Below are 19909 nucleotides of genomic sequence, written 5' to 3' on the forward strand. Positions count from 1 at the left end.
GACCCTTCACCGTATCACCTTGTAAACCCTTCGTACTCAACAGATTGATCATATCGTATGATTATTAAGTAATAGTTTTTCCTTGATTTTTGTGTATTTGAACCTAAACGAAAGATGTTAAATTTACCTACTCAATTGATCTTACAAAAATTATACTGGTAATAAGAATTTAAATGACATTAATAGGAAGAAAGAAAAAAAAGAAATTTTGCCAAACTGTAAATAACATAGATTTCTCATACCACGATATTCAAATATTGTGATACAATTGATGACTTCTAGTATATATCATCTTGTAAACAGACACAACACTACTAATAATATTGGACAAACCCATTAATTTAACTATAAAAGATAATTATTTTTTAGATACTATGATATAAAGCCTATAAAACATGGTACATAAAGTACAATTAACTTATAAATATATATTAGTCCTTGTTCATCATCAGCTTCTTATGATCAATTAATTATCCATCTTTTTCTTTGATGCCTCCAAACGCGTCTTCATTACATTTTCATCAAAAGCAATCTGAACTGCACGACATTCCTCATGGCAGAATGCAAGAGACCTGTGTTCAATCAAACCATGAATACAGAATAGTATTAGATTTCAATTATATTTAACTTCATTTCAATTTATGTGATAGTGTTCGATAGCGGTGTACAAAACCGAATCAAAAATCAAAACAAATCGTGAATCGAGTCAAATTGAAAGAAAAAAACTGACTAATGGTATGGTTTGACTTGGTTTGATATTGAAAAAGAAAACCCGACTTATATACTTAGGTTGGTTTGGTTTTAACTAAAAAAAAAGTCAACCCGACATTATATATATATTTTTTAAAATTTATTTTATACATAAAACTATTTACTTTGATTAATTTCTAATTATCACTTGCACGTTTTCATAATCTTTATACGGCAGGGGCACCAGTGTCCCAAAAATATGACGGAAGGTATCTGCATACCATTTACGATAGTTTGGGGGTATATTTATCATTTTTCCCTAATTTAAAATATTTGATTCTCTAAATACTAATCATTTATTAGAGGTCGCAAAATTAACCCATGAAATCATAACTAGTCAACTCACCCAAATTTGATTGATTATTGACTCGTCCATTTCATCTTATTAAAATTTATGTGATTGATTAATGAGAAATCTCGTCAAATATATTTTAAAAAGACGTTTTTTTAATTTGACGTTATATAAGTAAAATAACGAAACATATTAATTTTACTAATTCACCCTTAAAAAACATTTTGATAATTTTCAAATAAATATGAAAATTTTCAAAAATAATATATTTATTTATTTTTGCACATGTATTTTACATATAGTTATTAATGTATATTTTTCACTATATCAAATTATTGGAATATGACATAAAAATATATCTAAACAATGAAGAAATTATCAATTACAAACATAAGAAATTGAGTGGGTTTAATTTCGTGTAAATATCTTATGGGAATAAATATTTAGTTACGTATGTGTGCGGGTTATGCTAAAAAATAATTTTAAAAGATTTTTTAAATTGAATTGAGATTTTGAAAATAATTATTTAAATATTTTATAAAGTTCATGTTATTCGGAATTGAATTTCTCAATTATTAATAAGCCTGCAATTTTACTTTAATTTAATAATATATAGTTATAACAGTATAACACGCTTCTACTTAAAATTGGCCATAGTGTTTATTTTTTCGTATTTATACATTTGGACAAATGAGATCTACTTCGCGAACAATTTATAATTGCCCATGGTTTTTTTTTTTTATGGTGAATATCAGTTGTTAATATAATTATTCTATATACAAATAAAAAGGAGTTTATATTTTTACTTTATTAATAAATTTTGATAGTATATTACTCTAAACGTCTATGTACGTATCATGATTCAATTGTGGATAACCCCTGTATATTTCAAAATCAAACACCTTTATATATTTAGATAATGTTAAATCCCAAGTAATTTATGGATCATAGTAGCTTAGTAAGTACTAATTTATTTAGTTAGAAGTTTTGCATGACTAATATTCTATAAAAGGTTTAGTACGTAGTAACATCTTTTTAAGTAAATGAGCAAATTAAGTAAAATTTTGAATGAATGAATTAAAATGTGTTTCTTCTTTTCTGAAAGTTTCATAAAATCAAAATGTAGGATTTTCATTATGATCATAAATCTCCTTCTTCTTTTTCTCACTTCAATTTGTTATAATTATAATTACTTAGTTACAAACATATCTCCATGTACTTCATTATTTAATACCTCAACTTATATTCATAAAAAAATGCAGCTGAGTAAGTATATGATTTTAAATTTTTTAGCATAGGCAAACACACATATCATAGGGATAAGGCACAACAGCACAAGTACCCCTTGACTATGACTGAAATGTCAGAGACACACCTTAACTAAATTAAGATCTTATTATCCCCCCCCCCCTCCTCCTACTAAACCAACTTCTTTGGTAATTTTATACACCTTTTTAACCTACGCAGCCTTCAAACATCTCTCATGCGTCTTTTCACTAATAAGAAGAGAATTAGTCCATGTAAAATTATTTGAAATAATTACTCTAGAAATTACGATAAATAATTTGAGATGGAAAGATACAAAAGAAAAGAATTAGTTTATGACTGACATTGATAAAAAATAATAATAAAAAAGTTTGTAGCTGACCAAATAATTTGTGACTAGACTCAAATTTCTGCTGCCACGTTATTACGTGAATGGGGTCAATGTCGCGAAAAAAAAAAAATCAAACTGCGGCCATTAGTGTTAACACAGCTGTTTATTTTCTAAATGATTAAATAAAATAGAATACGTCGGCAAATATCAAATAAATCACTGTCATAAGTGGTAAAACAGTTGTTTATTTGCATTATTCGACCAAAAAAACAGTTTGTTGTTGACAATTAATAAAAGGCCACTTTCCTGGTAATTAATCGTCATAGCCAAAAAGAGTAATCATCTACTTTCACAACTTATAATAATAATAATGACAAAGAACTCATCCAAATTATATATTTGGTGTGACCAAAAAACATAAACAAGCTCTTAAAACTGTTTTTTGTTTTCAGAAAGAAACATATGGCAAATATTTCTACTTGCTCCCTTCTCGTTGCTGCTGTTTTTCTAGGTAATACTAATTAACTACACACACAACATGTTTTTTCATTATATTGTATTGTTGATTTTAATTTGAACTTTCTAGCTACCGCCTACACATATATAAATAGATAATTTCTCGTACGTTTATAATCCATCTTTAATTGTACTAGACGATTAATTAAGTTAGATGAAAGGAGAAGGTCTTCTTCGATCGATCCCTTTTATTCATGTTTAGTCCTTTTGTGTGCAAAACCCTGTTTAATTTTTCTTTCTTTCTTCAGAACCAATTTTTTGGAAAGCTACATCAAAATCTAAGACTCGTAGCTTTCTATTGTTGTCTTGATAGATCCATAATTAATCTTACAGTTCACTCTTTCTTTTCTTTTTTGTCTACTCGGTGTTCGGGGCCACATTGGAGCCCCGACTAAATTTGTATCGCTAGAGCCCTTTCGGGTGTGGTACTCCCAACAAGATTTTTTTCATATTCGAGGCTTGAACTCGAAATCTGATCTAGTTAACGGTGAAACAGTCTCACCACTGTACCACAACCCATGTTGGTCTTTACCTATGAACTATAGAAAAAGGAATTGATTGTGACTTTGAACTTGTTCTTTCCATGTTGAGCTAATTAATCGAGAGTTTGTTAACCTGATTAGGAAAAAAGAATTATTATTTTTTTCCTATTTCAAGTGATGCTTCTTAATTAATTGTTAAAACATTAAACATGTCGTTGTGGCTTAGAGAGAAAAATCAATTAATAAAAAGTGCATGATATTGATTATATATGATTTTAAATGCAGTTGGAATGATGATCCCATCAGAAATATTAGGACAAACATGCTACCAAATACACCCAGAAATATTGTGTGATGAAGGCAAAGTTGAACCGGAATGTTTACCTTTCTGCAATAACAAATTTGGACCCTCTGCTGGTGGCCAATGCATTGAGCAAATTGGCTTTAATGGCCCTTTTTGTGCATGTGAATATCCTTGCTAATCGATCTCTTTACTTTCAAATTTATTAATAAAGTGCAGTTACAATATGTAGTAGCTAGTTTTTGTTATAAATTAGATGATGTTAAGTTTTTCTTATATAATCTTTATGTAAAAGTGAAGTTACTATATATGTAGTGATCTAATAATGTAAAATTTATTAGCTAGCTCTTATGTATAATATAATACTTTTTCTGCACTCTGGTTGTTGGAATAACAGAGTACTCATTAATATTTTATAATATTTGCTTGCTTTTCAAAAAATAGATTAAGCAGGTGCAACTGAAATTAAGATTTTATTGAATTTTGTAAATTACAATGAGCAGTGGAAAAGAAATACATTAATTAATTAATTAATCCCACTGCTTTATTCTTGTTATGCATTTTCTGCTCTTGTAAGTTAATTTGGTCCTCCTCATGCATTAAGCCTTGAATTTAGGGAATTGAGCTGCAATAAAAAACAGAATTAGATGGTTGTGCAATCAACATTTCCCTAAAGACTATTAAAAATAAATAATTACCAACGAAATCCTTCTTGGAGCAGTCTGCATCACACTTCATCTCACAAAAGGTATAACCTTGTCCTTGTTTAGCTGTGCATTCATCGTGACATGTGTGATAGCAATCCTTGTACTCTTCTTCTGTCGCTTCACACACAGCTGTAAATACAACCATGCACATCAGAAACACTGCTACAAGCTTTTCACCTTCCATTTTTTCTTTTCTTTTTTTATTTCTTTAACTTGTTATTTTACAGTGTTTCCTTAATTGTAATCTTCATGCCCTACCCTATTTATACCTTAAACTGTGGAATTGTTTTGTGGATTTCCTCTTTCCTAGCACATCCATCTATTTGTTTTGCTTAAATTAAGGTTGATTAACCGTCTTAATTAATGCTTGCTTCTCATGAGACTCGATCGTTACATACACTCTCTTTGTTAAATTAATATTCAAGATATCTTCTTCACCACTCAAATAATATTAATAATATGTGTATTGGTTGGCCAGTCAATCATCAATTAGTATTTGTGATTGATTACATGTCAAGATTTATTAGAAGACGTTATATATGCATGGGTTCATACTTATCGGTATTTGTTGCAAATTTTGATAATATTATTACACATAAATTTAGTATTGAGTTCAGCGGTATATGTCTTCTGCATCCGTCTTAGTATAATTTGTTTCTCTACAAAATTTAAAATCACTTTTTGAAATCTGTAGTTTTAAATTAAGCTTCCACCAACATTTATTTTGACTATGAAAAAAAATATATCATTTTAGAGGTCAAATGAAAGTAATTTTTAACGAGTTTATCTTATTGACGGTGCAAGGCAAGAACGTGTTGCAGTAAGTCACCCTTAATGTGCTCGTACACGTAACAATAAACATTTGTTGACAAACTTGTCCGTACAAAGACAGACTTAATTACATTTTATTGGAAGAAAATTAAAATCTTTTCAAACAAATAATACTACAAATGGAAGATCACCTAATTAGGTAAACAGTTGTCAATTAGAATAATAGAATATAAGTCCTCATCATAAAGTAGATCTATTACTATTAGCTAACCATTCATTAGTTTAAAAGTTGGCCAACAAAAATACCTATATTTTCTTGTTCTTTTGTGCTAAAAACTTTGGTATATAAACCTCAATACCCTGTTCTTCCTCTTCATTCAAAACAACAACAAAACATACAATCAACCAATAATTTTCTTTTTCTTTTTCTTTTAGCCTCAAATTAAGAAAAATGGCATCCAAAATCAATGTGATGGCTCTAGTCATGGTTCTAATTGTGGCCATTAATTGGAATGGAGCTTTAGCTCAATCAAGTTGTATGACTACACTTGTAGGATTATCACCTTGTTTGAATTATGTTAGTGGAAATTCATCAACACCATCTTCATCTTGTTGCACATCACTATCTAGTGTTGTCCAATCCAATCCCCAATGCCTTTGTGTGTTGGTTAATGGTGGTGGTTCTAATCTTGGTATTGCTATTAATCAAACTCTTGCTCTAGGATTACCTAGTGCATGCAATTTACAAACTCCTCCTGCCAGCCGGTGCAATGGTAACATAATTTTTCATTCTATTGTCAATCCTCTCTACAACGTTATTGTTTATCCAAATATATTTTGGCTGATCTAATGAAATATTGCAATAATAAACATATAACACGACTCACAATGTAGAAGAAATTTTAATATTATTAGATCATGTAAAAGATAATTACAAATAACGTAAGAAATAATAACTTTAAATATACTAACACTTGACGTTACTATCCTAAAATTTAGAACTCAGATAGTTCAAATCTTAGCTTCGCCTCCACATTGGCATAGTTATAGAAATTCTTTACGTCATGAATACTTATAAGTTATAATGATTAAATAAATAAACTCTTACAACATATATTTGCATGTTTAATGAACTAGCTAACTGATTGTTTTGTGCATAAAAAAATATAGCTGCAAATGGACCAACAGGTTCAGCTGAAGTACCAGCAAGTTCTCCTGCAGGTTCAACTACCCCATCTGATTCCTCTAATGAAATCCCAGCAACTCCAGGTACTTCAAATAAAATATTTTATCATCTCTTGTACTATGATCATCTTTTACTTGACCTGATAGTATAAAAATTATTTTAATATTGTCAGTATACATAAGTCAAATTCGCGCAAATGTTTTCATTGATGTAGGTGCTACAGGTTCAAAAACAGTTCCTTCAACACCTGGATCATCATCATCATCTCCAGGAAGCAACTCAAAATTTTCTATCAGTACTTTAGTTGGGTTCCTACTGTTTGTTGCTTTGACCACCAGGGTATTCTGAAGTTTTTTGGAGAAAAAAGTCATTTTTATGTCAATGTTGTATTAAAATTACTGTTGTTATTATTCTTTTGGTTCCTCTGTTTTAGTAGGAGTGTCATACTGGTTGTAATTTACCTATATTATTTATTGTCACTTATTTAATTTTGAGTAATTCTCATGAGGGTTCTTTAATTTCTTTATCTTTTATCTTCTTGGCGAAATGTGGCTTCATAAACTATTTAACTGAATATATTACATAACTACTTTAAAAAAATATTGAATTTAGCGACGGACAAATTATATACTTTTGTTTAGGTCTAACGACGAATTTTATTAGCTATGAAGTAAAGTAACAAAAGTTGGTAACTAGTTCTAATTTATTTTTTGTAAGTAACAAAATTAAATTTCTTAATAAAGAGTAATTTATCTATACCTATAAATAAATACCTAACACATAAAAGTTCAACATTTATACACTGATTAGGTTAGAACTGTTAAGGAGTAGCCTAAACCCTCACCTACAACTTAACTCTCTGAAACTATAAGTTTTGAGCATGTGCATGATATACATAATGTTTTGAGATGATGTAATGAAAGTTCTTGGCCAAATGAGTACTTTACACATATAGAGTAGACAAGAAATTCCATTAATTAATAATTGGCTCATATTCTGATCATATTAATTTAATAGATCATTTTAAGATATCCTAATAACTATAGTCAAATAACCAAGAGTTATGAAGTCTGAATTTTTTCGAATCCATAGCTCAATCTAGTTATTGAATTTGCATTAATAAATTTTCCACTACAAATAATAAATGGGAAAAAAACTATTAAATTGTCTGAACCCATATGTAATACTATAATTTCGCATCTGAATTTCTAACTATAGATCGAATCTATCCAACTTTTTTAGGAGAAAAAAAAAACTCGTACTATATTTTATGTTAAGATACAAAATTAAATAGCAACACAAAACAAATCAAAACAAAATTGTTTAGATTTGTGAATAGATCTAGAATGTGAAAAATAGACCTTTGGGTTGATAAAAAAGGGCGGCCACAAGTCATTATTAGTTGGTTCTCCCAGCTACTACTGAAGTTGCCGACCAATCGAGTTTGACTAAACCGGTAGCCACCTTAATTTTGCTGTAACAATTTATAATATCCTTTATTTATACTTTTCTCCATATGCTTTAAAGAGTTCAATTATATCGATAGTAATTAAAAAACCATTTTTTTTTAATTTCTAGTGTTTGAGAACAATTATTTTCTAAATAAATTTAAAAAGAGAGCATCACCAATAATGGTATATATAGGTTAGTTAAATCTCCTTGTTTAAGCTAGGAATACATAATACAGTAGTCGTATCTTTGCTGGAAGAAAAGATAACCTTTTCTAAAATATGACAGCTAACTACTTTTTGAAGCTATAGAGTGGTGTTTGTCTATGTTAATTTTGAACTATCCAAGAATCTTCAACAAATAAAATATTAAATTAAATACAATACTGAAAAGTAAAATTCAACCGACAAAAACGGAGTGGGAGTAAATAATAAAGTAGAATGTAGGGAGGAAAAACTGATAAATGCTTACACATGGATTTGTTATGAAGGTAGGCAAGGTTGGGTCACCCACACATAATTCCATCTCTCTTTTTTCAATTTATTGCACTATTTTCCCCTTTATAAACACTTGTCTTGTTATTTCCATCCTACTACTGAATACTCATCGATCACCACCCAAAAAGTAAGATTTTGAGAAGAAATTAAGTAAGTTCCAAGAAAATGAAGATGTTTGCTTGTGCAATTTTTGTGGCTATGGCTATTTTTTCAATACAAGTTAGTGGTCAATCAGATAATTGTCAACAAGTGATTGTTGGATTAGCACCTTGTTTGGATTATATACAAGGGAATGCTACAAAACCATCATCAGGATGTTGCACTCAACTAGCCACTATATTGAAAAATGAGCCACAATGTTTGTGTCAAATGATTAATGGTGGTGCTTCTTCTTCTTTAGGAATTAATGTCAATCAAACACAGGCTATGGCTCTTCCCAAAGCTTGTAATGTTCAGACACCCTCTGTTAGTCTCTGTAAAGGTAAGTTAAGTTCATCATCATGCCTATTTGGTACCACGAAAGCCATTTTTTGACTTGTTTTCTCTGTCAATATGTAAATATTTCAGCTACTACTCCGTCTGGTTCTCCAGGATCTTCTTCAGGTACGAATCTAAATAAATTATATTTTAAAAAATCGTATAATAATAAGAACAAAACCTCTTCTTTATAATAATTCAAAAAAAATAACCTCTTTTTTTTGTTTGTGCAGGTGGATCTAAGGGTGAACCAAGTGGAAATACAGGATACACCATAAAGCTGCCATACTTTCTCTTGTTTACCCTTGTAGTTGCAGCATCATTCACCACCATCTGAGATCCACTTTTGTTTGCAGTGTGTTTTGGAGTTTGGCACAATTTGGTTACGTTACTAGTTTTTTTTATTATTATTTACTTTGTTAATTTGATGTAAACTTTGTAATTCACTACGCTAAGGCAGAGGCTTTGATGTACTTTGTTCAATTTTGAGATGTACTGTATTAAAGAGACTTGATCAAGATTGAATTAATTTATAGTCGTGTTGGATGATCAATCCTTTTTTTAAATACGCCAGGTACATTACAACTACTTATGAGTTACAGATTCGTATAGTCGAACAATTTATTTTCAGCTCGAGATGTGGAATCTCCAAAACTTGCCAATACTATTATATATATGCTCAAGCAAATATGTGGTTCAACAGTTATGTGCTTAGAGCCTCTTATATATTACTACTAATTTAAAAGAAAGATATAATTCCTCTATTCCAATTGTTACATGATTATGTGCTTAGCGATCACCTGCTCTGATCACAATACAGACTCGACAACCAGGTTGTTGTATTAATCAATTATGCAAGCACATGTGATATATAGTTGTCCTTTCTAAATTACGTGCACAATTAAACAAACTAGTTGGTAGAAAATGCTCCATGTATGACAAAATCAGTTCTGTAATGCGTATTGCATGATGGAGCGTGGACCATATTTTGGACTCAAGAAGAGTGAAATAATACTCCATAACTTTAAATCTTGTAATTTTAAATTAAAGACATTTATAATGCACCAAATGTTTTTTTAATCTTGTAGTCTTTAGTATGTAATGTGGTCTAAAAAGATTACCAAAAAGAGATAGAAACATTTTTTTTTAAAAAATATGAATTAAAACGTATAGTAAGAAAAACAAATTAAAGAAATATTAGCTATCGTTGTCAGCATCCAGTATATGATAATGTGCTAACATCGAACAAGTGCATACATTCATTATTAGTTAAAGATAGATGAAATGAACTCCTCTCATCTTGGGTAAATGTATCATGACTAGAGATTTGAGATAAAAACTAGCAAAGAAATCAGTAGATATGACCTGCATTTTGTTCCAATACCGAAAATGCTTTCGCATTTACCAAGTACACATAAGCAGGCAGCATATGATACATTAAAAAAATCTGATACCAAAATAGGTACTCCATTAGTAACACCAGACTTCGAGACAAACAACAGAAGCAGAGAAACACAATTGAAGTCTTAATCAAAATGCTACCTTAAAATCAAGTAAAACTCCAAAACCTAAAACATGACATAACTAGATAATTACTGCAGTAGTAACTACCAGTTTGGTCGAAGGACCTACAGACAACATGTATCTTATAAAGACACTGAAATGACACATAACGAGTAGTGCTACCATGGCGAGAGTAGGGAGAACAATTAGCTCAACGATCTTCTTCCAACAGCTCCAACTAAAAGCACTACACAGAAAAGAAAAAAAAAATCAAATATAAGCATAAACTGTAGCACTTGTAGCTAGATACCAAGTTATAGACAACATCAAAATAGATAATTAAAAAAAAACTGAAGTCTTACCTTATCAATAGCTAGTGATCAACAATCTCCATAGGAAAGATGATTTTTTTTTGGCGAAGGAATAAACCTCTTAACAAACATAATTGGACTAGCAAGAGGAAAGCTAAAAGGGAAGATACCGAAGACCAGGAACAGAAAAGGATACAAGTAACTATTAATTCCCCTACCCAATTTTCATTCCCAAAAAACAGAAAATTGGTTAAGGGGAAACAACTTCAAGAGGAAGAAGTAGGAGATATATCCTATTCAGAGTTAAGAAGAAAAAATGACAAGAATACATACAAAGGTATGATGATGACCAGCCCATTCAGGCATTCAAGGAATAGCAAGGACTTATATATACCAAATATCCTATTTTCTAGTCATGAATTTGAATCTACCAAGAGATAGAGAAGGTAAGGATGCAAGATTGGATGAAAAGGCTAAGGTCTAGTAACTGAATAAAACAGAAGTCTAAAGGGATGCTATTCTGGTAGGGTCTAAGATATATACAATATCTCCGACTAACAGAATATCTAAAGGAACATGAAGAGGCAATAAGAACGAACGATCCTATGACACTGGAATCAAGAATGAGAATTGATGGTTATAACGAATTGATCTCCAGGGCATTAAAGATAGTTGAGCAACAAGTTATGCAACCTCTACAAAGAACTACAAGCTATCTATCTATTACTGTAATGTAATAGGAGCATCTCACTCATCACCCAGATTCTTCTTCCACTGATCAATGCACAAGCATACTCCATCAATTGAACTCCACTCATCACCCAGATTCTTCTTCCATAGTCTAACCATGTCTGCACACAAATGTACGAACTTTGAGTATACCCAGAGAGAGTTGATCAACCAGCCATTGTTCATATAAAATTCCCCTTAAAATAACCACTCTTGACAGGTGTTGAAACTTCACTACTGATCCACCATGACAAACACTAAGCGAGACGATAACTTCCTAACTAAAAACTGATTTATTCACCAAATGAACTATCTACTATTACCCAATACGAAAACTACATAATCCCCTATTTAGCTGCTATTCAGACCTCCCACCACACATTCATCCATCATTAATTTCAAGGTTGAGCATGCGACGAAGAGTCTGTGTCACTGAGTCAGTACCATCATATACAATTCCCGGAGAAAGGCTGCGCTCCCTGGTTGGAGATGCTGGTGCAGACTTGGCAATGGGACGTAAATCAATATCAGATACAGAAGTAGGAAATTCAAGAGAGGCATTCCTTTTAGGCCTGAGAAAAAACTTGGGCATGGGCAAAGAACTAGGAGGAGGAGAATTCGAATATGCTGGCCCAGCCCATAGTTCAGAAAATGGTAACTCATCATTCAAGAAATCCTCATTCCTAGAATCAACATCCACTTTGAGGTTAAATGATATCGCAATCGTGCAATTTCTGGCTGTTTTTCCTGATTTCTTTTGATTTTCAGAATGAGACTTGACAGTATTAACAGGCAGTGATGTTAAAGGTGGTCGCGTTTTGGGAGATAAGGAACCCGAGAGGGCCCGTTTGATGACAGGTTTCTTGCAAGACTTGGATTGGGTTTGATATGAACTTGCTCTGGACTCAAAAGCCCGACAATTTACCTCCCTGAACCCACCAAAGGGAGGTGAACCAAATGACCCAAATCGAGTAGGGCCTAGTGCCCTACTTCCCCCATAGTTTTGATTCCGATGCCGAGGAACAACAATCATTTTCAACTGAGCCAATAACCGATTCAATCAAATTTCACTATAACTCACTATCCAGAAACAACAGAGTTCAAAGATTCATACTGGCACTTTGAAATGCTGTAAAATGACTGTAGATCCTAAATTTTCACTCAACCAATAGGTTACCAGGTAATCACTATCACTGAATCCAAACTATTCTTCAACATACACGTCTATGTAAAATCTATCCACAATCACCACTTCACCCTTCAGTTTCTTCAGATCTATAATCCAGTAACAAAAAACAAGCAAAAAGAAAAAGACATCAGCCAAGTAACATGAGATCAAACAAATCAATAACACAAAATGGAAACACCCAAAACAAAAAAGAGCAAAAAAAGTCTAGCATCATATAATACAACTACTACATCTCAATTTCAGGGATAAATTCATTCCGCTTTATATGTAAAAATCAAAGAATTGTACTAACTTCATACAAATCAAAGTTCTAAATTTAATTTTCCAGTAAAGATTCAGAAAATTACCTGATGTCAGAAAGTATATAGTGAAGCAGAGTGCTGAAAAGTGTGATTTATGATGAGATTTTTCTCCTTATCCTAATAAGCAAAGAAACATATATTGGATATGAACAGTAGATATTACTGTACTTGGTTTGTATGGTTGTCAGTTCTCTTTGTATAATCGAGCCACCATAGATTCAGCCCTTAAGCTTTTTCGAAACTCTGAATCTCCGGATCTGAAATTAACCCTAAGTCATATTCAAATTTAGTTTGAAGTCCAGTGACATATTGGATAAATAGCCCTTCTTTTATGATGTAATTACGAAAATGACACGGTCTCCGTAGGATGTTTTGTGGATCCATTTGACTTGTGATTTTGGGCTTATTTACGTCGTTTCGGTTTTTACTATTTACAAAATGGTTGTTACCTATTTATCATTAAATTAATTTTAACATTTGCAATAATATATAATAGGGAAATTTTCAAAACAGCCATATTTTAGCATCTAATAGGACCCCTTGGTGTTACTCTTATTTTTTTTAGGGAAAAGGGTCAAAAATACCCTTCAACTTTGGTTTATTGTTTGACTTTACCCTCGCCGTTAAAATGAAGTTAAATTTACCCTCGCCGTTACTAATTTCACCAAAATTACCCCTCAAATGGATGGAAAGCCCCAAATCAACTAAAATTACCCAATTTTGATTAAAATGACCTGATTTCTCTTTTAATCTGAACCCGACCCACGAATTCATACCAAATTAAAACCCTAAATCCATTTCTCTAATCTTCCTCTCCTTTCTCAGTTGAAACACCCTATTATCAGTTAACACCCATAGGCCATAACTTAGAGGCAAAAAAGCTCAACTTCAATATCATTCTCCTTCTCCTCACAAGGTAAGTCATTTTCTATTGAGTTAATTTCATTTTATTATGCTAATGGATATTTAACAATGAAAGTTGCTAGCATATCACATTAGCGGGTAATTGAAAATAATAATTTGTAATTTTGATCGGTAATTTTAGAGAAACTTTTGTGTTTTTTTCATTTCAGAAATAGAGTTGATTGATCAATGATGAAGATCGAGGTGGGAAAATCGACAATGGTGTAGCCGGTGACTAAGACGCCGCAACTGAGGCTGTAGAACTCTATGGGAAAATCAATGATGGTGTAGCCGGTGACGGAGACTCCGCAACTGAGGTTGTGGAACTCTAATGTGGATTTGGTGGTGCCTAATTTCCACACACCAATGTTTGTTTCTATAGGCCAACAACATCTCTAATTGTTTTTGACCGAAAGGTGCTTAAGGAGGTATTAAGCAAAGCCCTACTGCCATTTTATTCGATGGGTGAGAGGCTGTGCAGGGACGAAGATGGCCATATTGAGATTGATGGTAAGGGACAAGGTGTGCTGTTTTGCAGAAGTTGAGTGATGGTGTGGTGGATGATTTTGGTGATTTTGCGCCGACGTTGGAGCTTCGAGGCTTATTCCGGCAGTTGATTACTCAGAAGGAATGAAATCTTATGCTCTCTTAGTGTAATGGGTAAAAGAGATTGGGTTTTAGGTTAGAGGGGTCGGGGCATTGGGTTTAAAATGGGGAATGGATATTTTTTTAAAATTCGGGTTAGTTTGGGTCAATTTTGGGCTTTCCATCCATTTGAGGGGTAATTTTGGTGAAATTAGTAACAGCGAGGGTAAATTTAACTTCATTTTAACGGCGAGGGTAAAGTCAAACAATAAACCAAAGTTGAGGGGTATTTTTGACCCTATTCCCTTTTTTTTATCATAGTATTATTTTATAGAGTCCAGAGTCGAAAAGGCAAAAAATTGAAATGTTACCATTTTGGTTTCAAACTTATTTTTGTTGCCCTTTTGAAAATCTCACTCAATTTTTTTGCCTTTTCGGCTCCATTCTTCCGTGACATCATGAAATGATGAAAATTACATTAATATTGATACATTATGTATCAAGTTGTTACATTGAAAAGAGAAAAAATGGAAAATCCAAATAGCAGAACCAACAAATTCAAAATTCAAATTTCTTCATCATATTCATCGTTCTCCCTGTTCATCGAAGAACCATTCAGATTTGCTGAAAAGTTGATAAGATACATAATGAATAATTGTTGGACAAACAATTTCTTTTGTGAATCTCAAATCTACCATTGTAGGAGATCGATGAGATGAGGAAAAACTTGGAAATCCGATACATAGTGGAAGGAAATCACAGGAAAATGTTATTGACAATGGGATTCAATCCCAGGCAAATTGTAACAGGCTAGCACAATTCAAAAATTCAAAATTTCTTCATCATATTCATCGTTCTCCCTGTTCATCGAAGAACCATTCAGATTTGCTGAAAAGTTGATAAGATACATAATGAATAATTGTTGGACAAACAATTTCTTTTGTGAATCTCAAATCTACCATTGTAGGAGATCGATGAGATGAGGAAAAACTTGGAAATCCGATACATAGTGGAAGGAAATCACAGGAAAATGTTATTGACAATGGGATTCAATCCCAGGCAAATTGTAACAGGCTAGCACAATTCAAAATTCAAAATTCTTCTTTTCATTCTTCCAAAAAACTCTCAATTTTTTAATCGAAATTATCGACAAAATTGTACTGATACAACATGAACCTGACGATTTTGTTAAGACATTCCGAAATTTGGGAAAGTGATGTGAGGTATGGATGATACAAAAGTAATGAAATTGTTGTTGGTCAAAATATTGATTTTGTGAATATCAAATTAGTCATTGCAACTGAATTAGGGATCGATGAGTTAAGGAAAAATTTAGAGATCCAATACATTGTTGAGGTGAAGAAACAAGAGCTTGAATTTTCAATGTATTTGTTATGCATTAATACAACAGACAAAAAGGTTGAAGAGATACATGGCATTGATGGATCATTCATCCCTTTTATAATGTTGAGTAATTGTTTTTTGAATTGTGTTTTCGAGATGGATAGATTTACCAATACATTACTATTTTTGTATTTTGTGTAAATTGATAAGTGTTGTATTTTTACTAAATACATTAAATAAGTAATTGTTATCCATAAGATGTTAGGTTTGAGATTGATACATTATTGTGTGGTAATTGCTATGTATCATATACATTTAGTATAAATTCAAATGTACGTATCATGCCTAAAAAATTAGTGCATGATACATGACTATTTATGTATCTTATTTTATTTGAAAAATACTGTATTTTGTTTTCAAAATATATATTATACACGTAATTATTCTAAATAACATTTTTTTTGTGTGATACATAGTAGTATTGATCAGTTGATATGTATATGATACATGTAATAAAATTTGAAAACTATTAAATTTGATATATATTATGTATCATTTACATATCAATTAATTTGATACGCAATGTTTTAGTTATAGAACATTAGGGTTTGTGTATCAAGTGTATTTATTGAGTAATGTATACAAACACACAGCCTTCTAGCTAAATAAGTTTGGGTGTATGTATCTGGTAGTAAAAGATTGTCACTGATATGTATAATATACCTATTGTTGGATATGATACACAGTGCTCCAATTATTAACATTATGATTTATGTATGAGATTGAATATACATTATATAACTTGATACATTAGATAGTGTTTATGTATCAAGTACATTTATATTGATATGATAAACACTAATTGAAGAGTCAACGATATTAGAGGTATGTATCAATACCTTAAATATAAACATGATACATTGCATAAAACAAAGGCTATTATAGCAGTGATGTATCAGATCGATGATAACACTAACAAAGACTAATTTAATAATCAAAATAAACGAGATACATTGAAAATTTGTATATTTGACAGTGATGACCTTGTAATGGTAGATCCAAATGTTATTGCTGCGAGAGAAGAAATGAAGACTATGACTCATTTATTTCTAACGGCTCCGATAACCCAAAAGGTATTGAAGCATTTTGCTTATTGTGCAGGGATAAACATTGAAAGATTACACCTTCAACAACTCATAGTAAAGTGGTAGGAACACAAGGCAGCCAACAAATTAAAACAAGTGATAGAGGTTGTCCCAACGGAAATTATGGAAAAGGAGAAATGTAACAAGACATGAAAAAGGTTGCACTTTTAACAGGATGAGCTATCAATGTCACATGACAATATTCCAGTTGATAAGAGTTAGTCACCATGGCTTAAGGAAGTTCCACATCAGTGGAAAGACATGGTGGAGATGTTATAGATATACAAACTAACTCTCTATTTTCATATAGTGAGCTAGAAACCACCGGATGAGGGATGGATAAAGTGCAATACTGATGGTGCGAGCAGAGGAAACCCAAGACAGAGTACATATGGATGTTGTATTAGAAATAGTGAAAGAGATCTAATCTATGCAGAAGCACATAACATAGAAGTGGCTACGAACATGAAAGCAACGGCTATGGCTACATGGAAGGCATTACAGTTTTACTAAGTCAGAGCTACAACCTGAAAATCGACTCTCTTTCTTTGAGAAATATGTTGACCCATAATTAAAAAATCCCATGGAAGTTGGTAGAAATCTTATAAGACATTTAGGGGATCATGTCACAAATAAATGTTACAGTCAAGTATATTTTTAGGGAAACTAATCAATTAGCAGATTACATTGCTACTTTAGCTATGGGCAAGGAGGAAAAACAACAATTCCAACACTGCAATCAATTACCAAGCATGGGAAAGAGAATTCTAAATATTGATAAACACCAAATTCCTTCGATCAAAGTTAAAACAAGGAAAATCAACATCATCACCTACGACTAACAAGCTTAGTTACAGATTTGAAGCCACAGAGTTCCACAACAATATGTACAAATTTGATTGATGCGATAGTAAGAGCAAAATGGTTGTGAGTGAACTAATTAATCTAAGCTATGAGAGTCGGCAAAAAAGGGTTGCATGCACCAACAAAATATGAGAGTCAAAGAACCAAATCTGCTTTGCTCATTGGTATCCTGTTAGGAGCCCAAAAGGATGAAGCGTGGGAGCATGGGTTCACTCCGGTTCGTCTTCAACTACAAAAAAAGATAGTTTGAGCTGGAAAAGTTTATCACAAAAGAGGATGGAAAAATGTTACTTAGAAGAGCTTCAAAACTTGTATACATGGTTCATACTCTCCTAAGAGTTCTACCAGAACTCATACATCCGAACCGGGTAGCACACCTTCAAGTAAAGCTAGGAAGTCAACTCAGAAATAACAAATGGATAAGGAAGACGAAAATATATATACTTTTGAAAACTGATCTTGAATATCAATGGAGAGAACCACACATGGAGGATATTTATCACCCAAAATAGGAGGAGGAGAAGACTGCGGTTGGGGCTCACAAGGAGGAACATCTTCAGAGGGTCGGAATGGACAAGACAAAGAGGAGGAAAAAGATTCAGAATAGGAAACCTTATTTTTAGGGGACTTGTTGTTTATACATGAGCTAGTCACTTTTGGGCCGTTAGGTTGATTTTGTATGTTTAGTGGGTTTATTTGGTTCCAACGGATGAGGTTTTGATAAAGGACCATGAGTTCAAAATTGAATTTAAAAAAAATATTCATCTACAGTACATTGTGTGATAGTCTGTCACATATCAGTTTGAGAATACTTGTTTGCAACAAAATTGTTAACTTCAAATGGATATTTCATCTTACTATAATAACTTATGGAAAAAAAAAATGCATCAGAGCTATAGTCATTGTCTCTCCATATGTGATAACGATGATGGTGATAAGTCCACAAAAATATTTGTTCTTTTAATGGCAACCAATTTCATAGAATATTATGAAATGATCTTAAGAATTAGACTGAACACCTACAAAGACTTCTAGAAGATCAGACAACGTTCAAGTGTATAAAATGATACTAACATGTTATGTTTACTTTGTGTGGTAAGAAAGAAATTACTTTTTTTTTTGAATAAACACAAGGAGATTTGATGAGATTAGTAAAGTTATTGTGAGAAAACTTCATTGCCAATGAAGTTGTAATTAAAATAGTTATGACGACAAAATACTTTTAACTTTTTTCTGTTCACATGAAAAGTTTATGATTTGATTTACATATCAACCTTAGGCAATAAAATGCTTGTTTTTACAAGAAAATCAGGTCACTGAAGTGTATGCAAATTATTGTATATATGTTTGCCCTTTAAAAATAATTTGGTTTTAATTGTTTAGATCATAAATACTACTATTTTATACACTTTCATCGATAACATCCGCAACACATCATTATCAATTATCATTACCATCTACAACCATCATTCTATGCCACAACTCTCATGGCTGCAGATCACCACAACATTTGTTACCTTCACTAGCAACTACTTACAATTTTTACCATCGATCATCATAATCACTATAACTATTAATATTGCCGCAATCATTACTAACCATTACTATATATCATCAACCACCATCATAGTTCACAACTATCGTTAACTATTGCTATCACCCATTACAATTACTAATTATTACTATCAACTACCAACCATCAACCGTGTTAACCACTAGCTATAACCAGGTTACGACAATACCATCTCTAATCAACCCATTTCCACTAGTATTAACCATCATCAACTGTCATATAATGGTTTAAGATATTTTTTTAATATAATATTAGATTAATTTAATATTTTATTAAAATTGAATATATATTTAAAAAATAAAACTAAATTTTACATACTAAGATATTAAAAAAATTATAATAATTATTTAAATATTAATACAATTTTTTGATAATTGAACATGTAAAAAAAAATTAAACTTTACTACTCCACACATCTTATTTTTAATCATAATAA

General features: G+C 31.7%; 3 protein-coding genes and 1 long non-coding RNA gene across 5 annotated transcripts; 3 read left to right on the forward strand and 1 right to left on the reverse strand.

Annotated features, from left to right (window-relative positions):
- The first annotated feature begins 2963 nt into the window (after positions 1 to 2963).
- LOC107061575 (uncharacterized) lies at positions 2964 to 4282 on the forward strand. Its single transcript, XR_001474065.1, has 2 exons — positions 2964 to 3150; positions 3923 to 4282. It is a non-coding gene; the product is annotated as an uncharacterized lncRNA (long non-coding RNA).
- Positions 4283 to 5797: 1515 nt separating this feature from the next.
- LOC102594346 (non-specific lipid-transfer protein-like protein At2g13820) lies at positions 5798 to 7100 on the forward strand. The gene is made up of 3 exons (XM_006352704.2): positions 5798 to 6189; positions 6587 to 6685; positions 6817 to 7100. The coding sequence occupies exons 1-3, from the start codon at positions 5868 to 5870 to the stop codon at positions 6948 to 6950; spliced, it is 555 nt and encodes a 184-aa protein (XP_006352766.1). The 5' UTR covers positions 5798 to 5867; the 3' UTR covers positions 6951 to 7100.
- Positions 7101 to 8498: 1398 nt separating this feature from the next.
- Positions 8499 to 9588, forward strand: LOC102594678 (non-specific lipid-transfer protein-like protein At5g64080). 2 transcript variants are annotated; one of them, XM_006352705.2, is made up of 3 exons: positions 8499 to 9029; positions 9116 to 9151; positions 9259 to 9588. In XM_006352705.2, the coding sequence occupies exons 1-3, from the start codon at positions 8714 to 8716 to the stop codon at positions 9360 to 9362; spliced, it is 456 nt and encodes a 151-aa protein (XP_006352767.1). In that variant the 5' UTR covers positions 8499 to 8713; the 3' UTR covers positions 9363 to 9588. The 2 variants fall into 2 exon arrangements, with proteins under 2 accessions (XP_006352767.1, XP_006352768.1); XM_006352706.2 differs by lacking the exon at positions 9116 to 9151.
- Positions 9589 to 10365: 777 nt separating this feature from the next.
- LOC102595239 (uncharacterized) lies at positions 10366 to 13332 on the reverse strand. Its single transcript, XM_006352707.2, has 3 exons — positions 13105 to 13332; positions 10891 to 12843; positions 10366 to 10775 (listed from the first exon to the last, which is right to left on the reverse strand). The coding sequence occupies exon 2, from the start codon at positions 12599 to 12601 to the stop codon at positions 11951 to 11953; it is 651 nt and encodes a 216-aa protein (XP_006352769.1). The 5' UTR covers positions 12602 to 12843; positions 13105 to 13332; the 3' UTR covers positions 10366 to 10775; positions 10891 to 11950.
- Positions 13333 to 19909: the final 6577 nt, after the last annotated feature.

The sequence above is a fragment of the Solanum tuberosum genome, unplaced genomic scaffold (assembly GCF_000226075.1).
Source record: "Solanum tuberosum cultivar DM 1-3 516 R44 unplaced genomic scaffold, SolTub_3.0 scf00150, whole genome shotgun sequence".
NCBI classification, from domain to species: Eukaryota; Viridiplantae; Streptophyta; class Magnoliopsida; order Solanales; family Solanaceae; genus Solanum; species Solanum tuberosum.

Coding starts and splice junctions, on each gene's coding strand:
- LOC102594678 (XM_006352705.2), top strand. CDS start 8,714: ATGAAGATGTTTGCTTGTGCAATTTTTGTGGCTATGGCTATTTTTTCA. Junction 9,030..9,115: donor CTCTGTTAGTCTCTGTAAAG/GTAAGTTAAGTT, acceptor TAAATATTTCAG/CTACTACTCCGTCTGGTTCT. Junction 9,152..9,258: donor TTCTCCAGGATCTTCTTCAG/GTACGAATCTAA, acceptor TTGTTTGTGCAG/GTGGATCTAAGGGTGAACCA.
- LOC102595239 (XM_006352707.2), bottom strand. CDS start 12,601: ATGATTGTTGTTCCTCGGCATCGGAATCAAAACTATGGGGGAAGTAGG.
- LOC102594346 (XM_006352704.2), top strand. CDS start 5,868: ATGGCATCCAAAATCAATGTGATGGCTCTAGTCATGGTTCTAATTGTG. Junction 6,190..6,586: donor TCCTGCCAGCCGGTGCAATG/GTAACATAATTT, acceptor AAAAAAATATAG/CTGCAAATGGACCAACAGGT. Junction 6,686..6,816: donor TGAAATCCCAGCAACTCCAG/GTACTTCAAATA, acceptor TCATTGATGTAG/GTGCTACAGGTTCAAAAACA.